The 13708-nt window shown below is 43.9% G+C and overlaps 1 protein-coding gene across 2 annotated transcripts in view; it reads left to right on the top strand.

The window, feature by feature from the left end:
- MED14 (mediator complex subunit 14) overlaps positions 1-13708 on the top strand; it is a 941548-nt gene that overhangs the window by 509249 nt on the left and 418591 nt on the right. For both annotated transcript variants that reach the window (XM_078658290.1, XM_078658289.1), the window contains exons 18-19: positions 2461-2607; positions 2703-2794. In XM_078658290.1, coding sequence (XP_078514416.1) covers positions 2461-2607; positions 2703-2794 — 239 coding nt within the window. The remainder of the gene's footprint in view (positions 1-2460; positions 2608-2702; positions 2795-13708) is intronic.

Below are 13708 nucleotides of genomic sequence, written 5' to 3'. Positions count from 1 at the left end.
TGCCCACTTCCCACAGGAAGTGGTCATATAGGGGGAGCAGTGACCCCAGGGGTAGGTAGCCTATTGGCTACTGCCCTACACTCCCAGTAACAGCCCTAACTTCAATATTTAGGGGAGGCTCTGGCTTTAGAAAATCAATCCTGCTGATCTATGAAGGAGGACACTACTGAAGAGCACCAAAAGCAAAGACTGAAGAAGAGGAACTAGCTTGGTACCAGCTCTGCTCTCCTGTCTTCCGTTCCCTGTCAAATTGTGCCACAGTTGTCTCATCCTGTAAGCTGTCATGCTTCCAAAGGCTAGGAGGACTGCCTGCCTTGAACAACTACCCAGGCACTCCGTGGAGCAGCGGAGCTGCGCTACTGCATCCTGAAGGCACCCAAAGAAGAACCTCAAGGACACCGGAACCACCAAAACCCGAAACTGCCAAGGACCACTGCACCTGAGCCCTTCAGCCCAAGTCAAAGTGATCCAGCAGTGTCAGCGTGGTCCGCAAGTCCTCAAGAAACAGAGTCCACTTCGGTTTCACTCCTCGTGAACTCCCCAATGCTGCCTGCAGCCTCTGTTTGCAGGACCCCTCAACCACAAATGCTCCCGGATGAAGAAACCAGACACCTCAAAGACCCTCTGCACCTGGCTGCCCCGGCCCCAGTCCAAGAGGCCCACCACTGTCCTCACATCCCCTAGGTTTGCAATACTTGAGCCCTCTGGTTGGTTCAATCCGACTTGCCTCCCGGTTCAAACCTGCAGCCTATTTTCCCGCAAACCGACCCTCATTGACTAACATTGGACACCTGACAGTGTATTTCACCCGACTGCCCTAATGCTGCTGAAAGTGAGCTGCTGGTGCTGCCTTGAACCTTGCCCCATATTCACCTTAAGTCCAGGAGATTGGTCTTGTAGGTCGCTGTACTCTACCTGAATGCTGTGCTTGTTTTACCTCCTGTAGGATAACCTTACAGCTTCTGAAAAATGCACTGTCTACTTGCAAAACGTACTTACCTGATCGTATAGATTCTGGTGCCTAAACTTATATAAAGATATGTGTTAATTGTATAAATTGGTGTCGATCTCCTTATTGAGTTGTGTGCAACATTTATTGGCTTTTGTGTGTATTTTGCAGATGTCTTGCACTCCTCTCTGATAAGCCTCAATTATGCTCGACCACACTACCCCTTAGAAGAGCGCCTTGGGATTACTGCACATAATACCTATTTTTGGTGCATCATAAAGCACCAGCTTCCTACAGTGCATTGCACTCTACGCTACTCCACACTATGCCCCTCCAATACACAACATTTTCTGCTACTCCACTTTACAACACTCTACTATTCGCCATTCAACTGTACCATACTCCACGTCACTCTTGTCTATGTCACTAACGCTTAGCCATGCTGAACAGCAGCCACGCAGGCGTACAGCATGGCTTAAACACATTGAAAAAGCAAATATCTCTTGCATAGGCGAAATATTTTGGCTTTGCCCATGTTTGTTTAATTTTCGATTTTCAGTACTGCATTATTTGTTGGCGTTACATTTAAAACAAGTATTTGCAATGCAATTGGTCTCGCCTTTGGGACCTTATATGTATTTAGCTATGCAGCACCTTAGCCTGGGTGGTGAAACATCTACTGTTCTTTAACATGGAGGGAAAGTAAGCACCAAACTGCGTGACACACCGGTTATGGGAACACATGTAGAGAAATATTGCCTTTCAGCAGCAAATGGTTTAGTCCAAAGCTCTGTTTTTAATGAATCAATGAAAATACAAGATTTGAAAAAAATATTATTGTCAACGGGTGCTCCTGGAAGACAATTTTTATGGACTGGAATCTAGAGAATGCTAAAGGGATTCTGATATTTTACTGACCTCTGCTGGTCGTTTGCTGTCAAGAAAGTTAAATAGAGGCAGTTGAACAAGCGGAAAGCAATTCTGGTAATTTACTGACCTCTACTGGTCATTTTCTACCAAGGCATTTCAATAGAGGCAGTTGAACAGAAAAAAAGTCCGTAAGCGGAAGCAGAAAGGCCCTTGGGCTGATCTCCAAAGCCCACAAAATACCTACACATACAAGTATATACTAAAATGTATACAACAGGTCTTGAATGCTCGACCTAAAAAAGGCATATGCAGAGAGTTTAGAGTTCAGTGACCACTTCTGTGTAGTGATTTGCAGGTCCTCAAATCTCTACATTCGCAGGTTTTCCACGCAAGAGGAACAGCTGTCAGTTGGTACAATGTTTGGAAGAGCCCTCAAGACGAATTTCGTGCTGTATCTCATGTTCTGTTAAACCATGTTAACATTTCATAAAAATTAGTGGTGAATTTAGAAGGTGTTAACGTCCATTAGTGTTTTTATATTTGGAATATATAACTGTTCCATGTCTGCAAGTTCTCCTTTTGTACCTATGTCAGTACCCTATAACATGCTATTAGTTTTATTGCCATTGTTTACCTTACAGGCCCAACACGTCATGTTTACCTGACTTATGAAAATCCTCTTTCTGAACCAGTTGGTGGACGTAAAGTTGTAGAAATGTTCCTCAATGACTGGAAAAGCATTGCTCGATTATATGACTGTGTTTTGGAATTTGCTCGATCCTTGCCAGGTAAACACTTTTTTGGTCATGTTTATTTCTTTAGCGAGGTCTATTGATATCATTTTTAGAAAAGTAATTCAAGTTTTATTTTTTTCCTTCCCCAGATATTCCGCCTCATTTAAATATCTTCTCTGAGGTCCGAGTCTACAATTACCGCAAGCTTATCCTTTGTTATGGGGCAACCAAGGGAAGTTCAGTGAGTAACTAAATTCGTTTTTTTACATTCACTATACTTTTTCTTTATTTGTATAACTTCTACCTCTAGATCATCATGCGGAGCAACAATAGCTTGGAGTATTTCTGTTTGTACTATATACTATGATAGAAACGCCTTCATGTGTTTTCTAACAAAATAATCTCACTTATTTTGTCGTGCAGCGTTTCAGTCCATCATTTTCCACTGAAAAATTAAAAACTCCATACATTGTTAATCATCTGGACAGCAGTTCAGTGATGTAGCTTTCTTTTCCTAAGGTTAAAATTGAGTCAATCATGTATTCCATTGTATAATGATGGGCATTTCTAAAGGCTAGCATTAAATGTTAGTTATCGAAGGGCTAGCTTATGAGAGTCAAGATGGCTATGACGAAAAGTGAAGGCAAATTAAGTGCAGCAGGCAAGTAGGAAACACGGAATTTGCTTTGCTTGGAACAACAGTCTAACTCATCGTGGCTCCTAAGTGAAGATATAAGTTTTACTTCATTGGCACTGTATTGGGTAAACATTTTTTTTAGAAGTGTGTAAATAACAGTTGGAAACATTAAATTGTTGTCGTTCGCCATATGTGCTCTGTTGAAACTCGAGAAAATATAATTTTACTTCTTTGTCTGTGGATCTTTTTACTGTTTCATTTTGTAGTTTTTTGTTTTACCCAAAAATCCAGAATTCAATATTAGAATAATTAAAGAGTACAGGCAGTGGCAGACGGAAAAAAGGATTGTGTGAACCAAGCGAGGCAGATATGTACAAAGTTCAGCGTAATCTAGCGCATCACAGTGTGGTGGCACAAAAAGCCTGCATGAGCAAGACCATTTTTAGTCTTCTCCTGAGTTTCAACAGGTCCTATTCATGATTGACATGAATGGAAGTGGTGGGGTTTTCTTGTATTTGGGAATTTTGATGGGAAGCAGGTTTAGGGATGTTGGCCGTAAGCAGCTGTGATAATCTTGTACTTCTGGAAGGGTTTGCTAGATTGGTCTTCTGCTCTAATGTTGTGTCCTGTGGATAATGTACAATGTTTTGAACTGTAACTGCTGCTGTTTTACTGTTAACTAGTATAAAACCTTAACTACATTGTGGCTCACTCGTGAGAAGAAACACACACTGTGATTTTGGGCGCTTTTTTCATTGCAGTGCATACGTGTGGGAAAGTTGATTTTTATTCATCTGATAGTCTATAATCCTGGCATGTCAAGGAGGAGAAAAAGTGCATAATCTATGCTCCTGTTTGTTTATTAAGAGAAACTTGAACCCAAGCTTAAGCATATAACATACGTTTAGCATCTTATTTCAGATATGTTCAGGGTAATTCTAAATGTAAACAGAAGCAGCCATCTCCTGTTTTGTATAAAAAAAAATCCCGACTTTTTTGTTATTGTTTTGGTTAGGTGTTACCTAGATACCAAGTCCTAGGAATCTTATAGGGAAAGTAAGAGGGCAGGGACATCCGTTTTCTATATCAACAAAACCTGCCCCATGTCTGATAGGGTGTCTCGGACATCACCTGCCTCCCTAACTTGTGAGAATATTTATAGCACGCAACGCTTCTGCAGTACTAACGGGGTGTTCCGATCTCCTTTCTAAAATACTGTCAGTATCTGTGTCTCCGTTTTCTAGACAATTTAATCATCCGGTTAATAAGTCAAAATCTGCCATTTTTTCAACACTCTTTCGTTCCCCTGAAGAATAAAAAATAAAAAGGGTGCGAGGAGTTCTGTGTAACATCCCAAATTTAATAGATGTCTTGATTCTAAGTCCAATACAGCTACATTTCTTTGTCTGTCTCCTGAATCTGGACTAGATTACACCCTTTTCAAAATGATGTACTGCGTCAGACTAATTACAAACCTTTGTCTCCTCTCATAGGGGAACTTGATTCTGGCCTCATGCCAAACTGATGCCTGAGTTTTTCCTCATAATAGAGGTTTTCTGTTCTCCCACAGTCTGTGATGAACTTTGTGTTTTACTGGAAAATGAATCTGAAAATAGAAATATTTTACTTTTTCCTACCCTTTGTGCTGTCTTCTTATAATCTACTTGGCTATCTTTGGCTACCAATTCTGCTGTAACTGCTTTCTCCATGTTACTTGGCCTCTGTAGCAGTTAATTTGAATGCTTTGTCTACCAAATTGGCATTTGTTGGGTCTTGGTGAAGATATCGAACAAAAACAACTCTTGGACATTGAATATCATTTGGTTTCTTTCTGACAGCAGTGGTATTCCTAAAAGTCACATGTTGGCTCCTTAAGCAATATTGTCAAAATATTCAACTTCTGATTGTAACTTGTTGGTAGAGGTAAAGCCACTGTTCTTTTATTGATCATGTTTTCTGACCTGTTTTTCGGTAATTTGGCCTTTCTTATGCTGACAACTCCTCTGGATTTCAGCCCCTTTATTTTCTCTCTCTGGTGTTTTTTTTCTTTAATTCAGAAGTGTACTTCCTGGGGCCAAGGTATTCTGTATGGTGTGCTGTACTCTGCATGACACCCAGTCCTCTTAGCAAGCACTCTCTCTTGTGACCAGAGGACAACTGCATCCTCAGCAGTTTTAAGAAAGCCTCTCTGGTTTTAGATTTTAAAAACTTATTCCTGTCCTCTTCAGACCTAGGTTTATGAATTTTGTGTAGCATCTCTACATGAGAAGTGAGGGTACTACAGTATCATTTGTTACCTCAGGTAAGTTATTGGTGAACAAGTGTAGTGCTCGCTATTTTTAATTTGGACAGGAGGATCTTTTCTGTCTGAATAGGCTTCTGTAGGGTTTGATACATTAGGCTTCAGAAGAGGGAGACAGCGGGGCCACCACACTCCTGTAATTATTCCCCCCTTTTGTAGAAAACTGTTTTTGTTTCAATCTCCCCCCTCACTTTTTGCCCCCTTTTTAGCTACTAGATGCTGGTTTTCAACTTTGACAATGCACTGTAGCCTGTTAACCAGACTTCCGTGCCAGTGCTCCTTTCTTAAAACAAGGTGACGTCTGATTGTTTAACAATTGGCAAAGGACTTTAGCACCCCTGTAAGTCCCTAGGACTTAGGGCCTGGGTACTACAGATGGTCCCTAAGGGCTCCAGCATACCCTTTACCTTAAGGGACTCGTACACAAATTTCACCCAGACTGCCATTGCAGACTGCGTGACATGGTGCAAACCACGAGTAAAAACATGACATGGCACACTCATGTGTGCCATGCCAAGGTCACTGCATTTAATATATGTACGTCATCCCTACAGAAGGCCTTTGAGCCCTAATGCAGGGTGCATTATATTATATGTGAGAACATATCTGCATGAACAGCTATGCCCCTATGATGTCTAGTTCTATAGCTAGATATTGCAAGTGAACAGGGAAGCCATCTTGAGGAATATACTGGGCACTGGTCAAAACAAGTTACCCAGCTACTTAATGGCTTCACTGAAGTATATGGTGTTTGGTATCAAACTCCTTGTATTAATAAACAGAAACCAATTCCAGTGATGGATTTGTAAATACATGCCTCCAGAGGGAACCTTAGCGGTACCCCTGAATCCTACTGGTCCTCTAGTGTGCTGGCTGACCGGTCCTGTCCAGCCTGCCACCAAAGACGAGTTTCTGACCCTTAGGAGTTGAGAACCCACTCTCAGAGGTTAGGAGCAATGCCTGCTCTGGCAGGATGTGTTTACTCCTCCTTCAAGTGAGAACTAAAGACCTGAACCAAACATTAGCGCAAAACCCTGCCAGGCTGCTTGCACTTTAACCATCGCTTGGACCGGCTTCGTCAAGAGCTGCACAAACTCCACAAAACCCTTTGAGGACTGCCTAAGACCTGAACAACCGGGTAAGATCTCATTTGAAGTAGAGGAGCTGCTCCCCTGCATCTGCAGGCACCGGAAGGCATCTGGCCATTGGGCTCACCAAAGGAGCAGCATGACAGGAGAAAGGTCTTCATGCTCTAGGAGGTCAGATCGTCTCTCTGCCAGTTTGGGAGACGCCAGGACCCCCAGGAACCACCCACCACCAATACCCTAGGTACCCGAGCAGTTACAGCAACCAAGGCTTGTTGGTGGTACAGTCCGGACTCCCACCAGTACAAAGCAAGACCTACCATTTAGGGAATCAAGATCCACCAGGCCAGCACCGAGAGTTACCCTGCTGCCCTGTTTCCCCTCTTCACCAGGTCACAAAGACAAAGTGAGCCTCTGACTGACCGTGACCTAATGCCTCAAAGCACCGCTGCACCCGCAGGCGATGGTGCCAACCTCTTTCTGCAGGGACCGAGCACCACGAGAGCCTTAGACAGTGTGACCCCACCGAACAAAGCACCACTTCACACTAGCCCCCCAGCCTGAGTGGACTGATTGTGTCTGTGTGCTCAAGACCTGAGCCCCCCTGTTGGTTCTAGTGGACTTGCCCCCCAGTCCCTGCCTGCAGCCTCTTTTGACAGGTTCCATTCCCCATTGACTTACACACCGACCGAGGTGACCTGTTGGTGGTGTCTTGGTCCTTGCCCTATACTTACCTTAAGTCCAGAAGAACGTCCTGTAAGTAGTTGGTAAGCGACCGAGTACAGTGATAATTTCACAGCAAATGATCTGTCAAGTGTACTGCTAGGCTCACTTATATTGTGCATGTTCTTTGTTTTGTATGCCAGTTTGCACATGACACCATTGCTGGAGCGCGTGAAGGGCAAGTGGTGGTAGAAGAGAAGGGATTGGGACATTAAAGTGACTCTGTGGATTTAAAATAATTTGCCTGGTGATACCTGAAAAAACAATATGTTAGCTGAAGCATGCTTTCAATTATTTAACAACTTTGTATTTCTTCTTCACATGATTAGGAACAAGGCATTTGTCTTACAATTGCAACTTTTACAGTAAATGGGGAGAAGAGTACAGAGGTTTTGATTGTTCTTCTTAGTTGTGTGCAATAAAATCATAGATGGCAAACAAACAAGACATCAAGTAGACATAATAATTACGAGGCTTGATTTGGAGGATTGTCATTTACCATGTCCTCGGATGCGAGTCTAGGCTACATATCACCGAGAGACACAATACTTCACAGATATATGTGGGATCACCCAATCATGTGGTCTATTTTCATATTGATCTTATATGGTAGGCAGCACTTTTCAAACTCAAGTACTTTATCAGTAACACAGATAGCTTTTCTGTAGCATCTATATTCTAAACCTTTCCCCCTAGAGATGTATTGGAAGAGCTATTTGCGTTTATACACATGTAACTGCTAGTCGAGCAGCAAGGTAGCAGGCGTTTGATTTGTTTTCCAATTAGTGTTGCCAACGGGTATACGTTATCTTGTACTGGATCTCTAGATAACAAAGTTCTGGGATTTTATGCCTGAGTTATCCCTGTGATGATTTCAATATGAGACACTGTATCTTTCCAATAGGACTGTGTTTAAAGGCATGTCCACCACATATGAAATAGGATGCCTATTTCTTCACAACTATTCCTCTGAATTTTTTATTAGTTCAATGGTAGCTGGGTACCACATTGTAATGATGTTTTAAGTGTTTTCACAAATGGATGATTTGGCTGCTCATGCTGAAAATTGTATTCCTGTCTCTTTCAAGAGCTCCATTCAAATTGAGAACTTTCTCTCAATATCGTTTATAATAATGTTTTGTGGAGATCCCAAGTTGTTAATATGGCGGTAGTAACTTGACATGCTTTTGCATCTCTGCTTATGATAAAACATCAATTCTATCTCTTCCCTTCCAGCAGATTCCTTCATCTGTCTTCTGCGTGTCCAATGTAGCATTTGTATTAGGCGGAAGTCTCTTTGCGAATGAAGTTGTGACCAACTCACTCCTAGTAGATGGGTTGCTCAAGGATGGTGGATTGTGTGTATTCCACTTCTTAAACGCTGCCTTAAGCACTTATGGCACAAAGTCAGGGTTATGCACTAATGGTGTCGGGGTGAAGGGAGATTGGTTACACCAATCTTTCAAGAAACATGGTCCTACTGCTTTGATGAGACTGACGTTAATAGAAAAATGTTAGAACTCATGGATCAACAAGGAGGTGACTGGGCTGTTCCTAAAAGAATAAAGGGAAGAAAAATATGGAGGGAGGGGGGGAGGGGAAGTGACGGTCACGAGGGAAGGGTATGTGCTCAAGTGGACAAACACCCCTGGGTATCCAATTTGTTGGATGTAATGGCCTCACACACCCTTGCGAGTGTCATGCTTCATCATCGGCATTGCTCCTCGTCGGGCAGGCGGTGCAATGCCCAATGGGCTCACCTCAAAGAGGGGCTCTTTATCGGAGATCTTTTATCCAACTGCCTTATGGTGAAGTGCGGGTGAGGGGCCAGAAATGAGTAGAATGTGCGGGTGAGAGTAAAAAGTGGCTAGGGGTACCGGAGACAATTTTATTCTGGTGGTCCCCTGCCACTAGTAAAATCAGGGATAGCCGGTATTCATGGGAACAAAAGTTTCCCAGAGTGAACCAGGGCTAAAGGTGCTAAAGGTACTTTTTACTCTCACCCGCACATTCTACTCATTTCTGGCCCCTCACCCGCACTTCACCATAAGGCAGTTGGATAAAAGATCTCCGATAAAGAGCCCCTCTTTGAGGTGAGCCCGTTGGGCATTGCACCGCCTGCCCGACGAGGAGCAAAGCCGATGATGAAGCATGACACTCGCAAGGGTGTGTGAGGCCATTACATCCAACAAATTGGATACCCAGGGGTGTTTGTCCACTTGAGCACATACCCTTCCCTCGTGACCGTCACTTCCCCTCCCCCCCTCCCTCCATATTTTTCTTCCCTTTATTCTTTTAGGAACAGCCCAGTCACCTCCTTGTTGTCTCCACATTTGGGGCTGAGACTGTGGCAGGACCTTCCATTCCTCTTCTTGTGAATGGTAATTTCAGCCCGACTGGATCGCAACTGGTCCCATCCTCTCCCCTACTTGTTGCTATAGAACTCATGGATCAACATCTAGGAGGACACCACAATAGGCACCTTAGCAGGATGGTGGTGTGTAGAATTACTGATCGTATCCAAGGTTTTGTGTATTAAAAATAGGTCTAATTCTGATTGAGACTTCTAGCTGCAGATTCCTCACCTTTTGAATACTCCCCAGGCATCTGAACGTATTCTGAAACTTTCCAGCAATACCTCTGCGGGCAGGAAGGTGGCATCTGGCAGCTCTACACTGATACCATTCTGCTCCGGAAATGACGTACGGGCCAGTATAAGCACTGCTTCCATGTGATATCAGTTATGTTCTTTCTGCACCAGCAGACGAGGATCCAGAGCTTCCTTTGTGTCCCTTTGACACATTTTATCTCAAATTTCCACCAGTGTGCATGGGATGTCACCTCCAAGCGCCATAGGGACTGTCGCAAGCAAATCCCTATGACCGATCCCCACTACTTAAGCTTGTGGTGTCTGGGGTCAAGCCACGACTCCAAGGCCTGCACCGATTGTCCATCGATGAACCCATAGACATCCGGTATCTGTGATGAAGCTCTACCTCGCCAAGCATAAGATGCCTTGTCGCCAGGGCTGCTTCAAGTTGCATTACGTGTTCAAGGTTTGTTCCCAGTCTCGTTCCCGGATCCGCTTGAAAGGTTGGTGTTCGTGGCGGTCTAAGTTCTCATGTAAATCTAAGAAGAAACGCAAGAACTCGAAATGGGATTCCACTCTTTTGCATTCGCCTGAGCTGGCGCAGCTACACAGTACTCGATCTGTCTCCCGAAGATGGCTGACTTCAGAGCCGATCCAGCAACTTGTGCCAGCTTAACCTTATTTTCCGGGCCAAATTCCATGCAGCTTCAGATCAAAGAGTCAAGTCAATCCCCAAACCCGGTACCAACAACGCTTCCGGCATCGCAGCTTGCAGAACAAGTTGCCAAGGCCATTTCTGCTGCTCTGATGCCACGGCCAGCTATTCTGACCCTATCTCCAGCTCAGACAGCTTTCACATCCAGTGATGACCATGGTTAAGGATGACACTTCTCTCCAAGATTGGGACAACTGTATAGCTCCTTCACCAGATACTCCAGAGCCAGCATGTATAGACTCTGTACCAGACTACAATGCAGGATTTCATGTCATTATTGAAAGGGCATCTAAGCGCTTTGATTTGCTTTTTTTCAATAAATGACGTTGATTACATCCTTTTAGAACTTAAAAGACACACCAAAGAAGTCAGTCAGTTGAATACCAATTATCAAACAGATATGGAGTGAGGGCTTAAAAATAATTTGGAATCCAGCCACAGTGTCCTCAGGGGTCCCGCAGCTGGATAAAAAATACAAGGCGCCGGAATACTGCAGCCTGCTTAGTAGGTCATCATGGACTGTTGAAGAAATAATTGCTCACACAAGAAAAAGGATTAGAAGTGGAATTATATTTATATAGGACACTTAGGAACATTGGTTTTTCATTTCCATTATTGTAGTGCAGTTTGGTATAATTGTAGGTCCATAAGTGCTTTCATTTATTTTTTGTGCTGAGTCTATAAGCTGTCATTTGGTTTAACGTTTATCATAATATATTTTTATGCACAATGATTTATAGCTGTGTGTGAATGTTTCTATAATAATGTGAATCTATGGCTAATGGTGGTACTTACATAGCATACAGTTGTCAGTAATTCAGTAATGATCCCTGCTGCATGGGCCTGAATTGGATAAACCCCATTTTGGGTAAAAATAATAATAATCTGATGAATTGTAGGCACCGGTCACCCCATTCCACAAGTCTACAAACCTTCGCTAAGTCAGTGGTAAATTTTCTGTTTGCACATAATGTTGGCGGAGTGTAGGAAAGTGCCCCTTTTTGTCATGGTCAACCCCACTTTTTTACCACTGGTACTGTTTTTCGACTGATGTAAACTGGGTCCCTGCTAACTAGGCACCAGTGCCAGTGCTCTTTCCCTAAAAAAGTATCTAATTGTAACACAATTGGCACGCAGTTTAGCACCTCCGTAAGTCTCTAGTAAGTGGTACCCCTGGTAGCTAAGGCATGTGTACTAAAGAAGGTCCCTAAGGACTGCAGCATGTATTATGCCACCCTAGGGGGACCCCCCATGCAAATTGCATGCAGGTTGCCATTGCAGGCTGCATGTCGTTGTGGAAACCATGAGTGAAAACACTGCACAGCACTGTGTGCCATACAAACGTCACTGCATTTAATATATATGTCACACCTACATCAGGCCTTGTTTAGCCCAAGGCAAGGTGCATTATATTACAAGTGAGGGCATATCTGCCTGAGCAGCTATGCCTCTGTGTTATCTAGTTTAATTACTGAAAGGTACAAGTGAAAAATGAAGCCATCTTAAGTATATGTACTGGTAACTGGTCTTTACGAGTTCCCCAGCTACATGAGGGCTTTACTGAAACCTATGGTGTTTGGTATCAAACACCTGGTCTTAATAAATCTGTAATGTTGACAGTACTAGATTTATTATGCATGCACCCAGAGGGCAACTGAAAAAAACTTTGTGTGCAGGCCCACTGGTATCGCCCAGTATGTCAACATAGGCCTATGTTATGTTATGTTATGTTACGTTATGTTATGTTATAGAAGCTTATAAAACGCAGCGGTTACCCGGAGCTGTCCAGGCACTAGTTATTATCCCTTTGGTAAAGAAACGGTAGACTGCCACTACAGGTTAAAAAGACAGATCTTTAGACTCTTTCTAAATGTCAGGAGATCTATGCTATTTCTCAGGTAAAATGGAAGGTCATACCAGGTTTTTGCTGTGCACACTACAAAGCTTCTTCCACCCCAAGAGGCATTTTTTTATAGGTGGTACTCTCACCAGCTTGGCTTCCATGGAACGCAGTGTTCTTTTAGGCCAGTACTATTGTATATGCTGTTTCAAATACTCTGGGCCGAAGGGGGGAGGGGTACGGGGGGGGGCTAGAGGGTGCACTGCGGAATGGTTGCCTTCTAAGACAGCTCCGCCGACCAGGTCCATTCAACGTCTTCAAACACCGTCTGGTGGACTCAAAATTGAATACTGATGGCAGATAAGGGCATCGGAATGTCCCGTCGCTGAGAGGAGCAGCACAAGGGTTTGTTTACATGCCGTTGAGACCTCTAAATGTGTGGCAGCAATCAAGCGCGCAATGAACTTTCCTCTGCGCAAGATGGCGGCGCCCTGACATGCATCGATAATGGAGCAAACGAACAACAGGACAGCGAGGTGTGACACGGAGTGGAATGGTGCCTGCGGTGCTCGGTGCAAGAGACGTGAACAGCTACTCTATTTCTACGGCCAAGAACCCTGGAGATTCACAGGGCACGGTAAATACATATGCAATGCAAGCAACGATTAACATACACAAAATGGCGGTCTGCGCCGGTGGCGGCGCCCACCATGAACTGCGCTCTGCCCAGCAACTATAAATGGCATGTTTTACACAACGGAGCACTAGCTTTGCTGCCATCTCCTATTCTAATTGCGAAGGCTGAAATAGATGCCGCAGTGAGGAACCTCGAGCCTAACTCTCGTACATGGTTATGTAAAGTCTCCAATGCCCACAAGAAGATTGCAGGGGATAGAGATAGACACGGGCGCGGAGTGCGTAACATCCATTTGCGTCGGAGGTGATGCGCGCCACTTTTGAAAGCTCTACTATACACTGGGAAGGCGTCTGATGGGCTGCACGTAGCAACGGTGTGTACATCGCATGGAGCACTAGTTTTGGGGACACCTCCTGTTTTAATTGCGAGGCTAGAACGGCTGCTGCGTTGGTGGAAACGTGAGCCAAACCCACGCATTTATTGGAGTAAAGTCTTCAATGTCCTCAAGAAGTTTGCATGGGAGAGAGGTACACGTGGGCGCGAAAAAACACCTATTGGCAACAGAGTTGTTGGGCGCCACCTTTAAAAGCCCTGCTACATGAGGGGAATGTGCCTGAAATGTTGCA

The sequence above is a fragment of the Lissotriton helveticus genome, chromosome 8 (genome assembly GCF_964261635.1).
Source record: "Lissotriton helveticus chromosome 8, aLisHel1.1, whole genome shotgun sequence".
NCBI lineage: Eukaryota > Metazoa > Chordata > Amphibia > Caudata > Salamandridae > Lissotriton > Lissotriton helveticus.
Note: the sequence above shows the minus strand (reverse complement) of the source record. Positions and strands in the feature narration are given on the sequence as shown.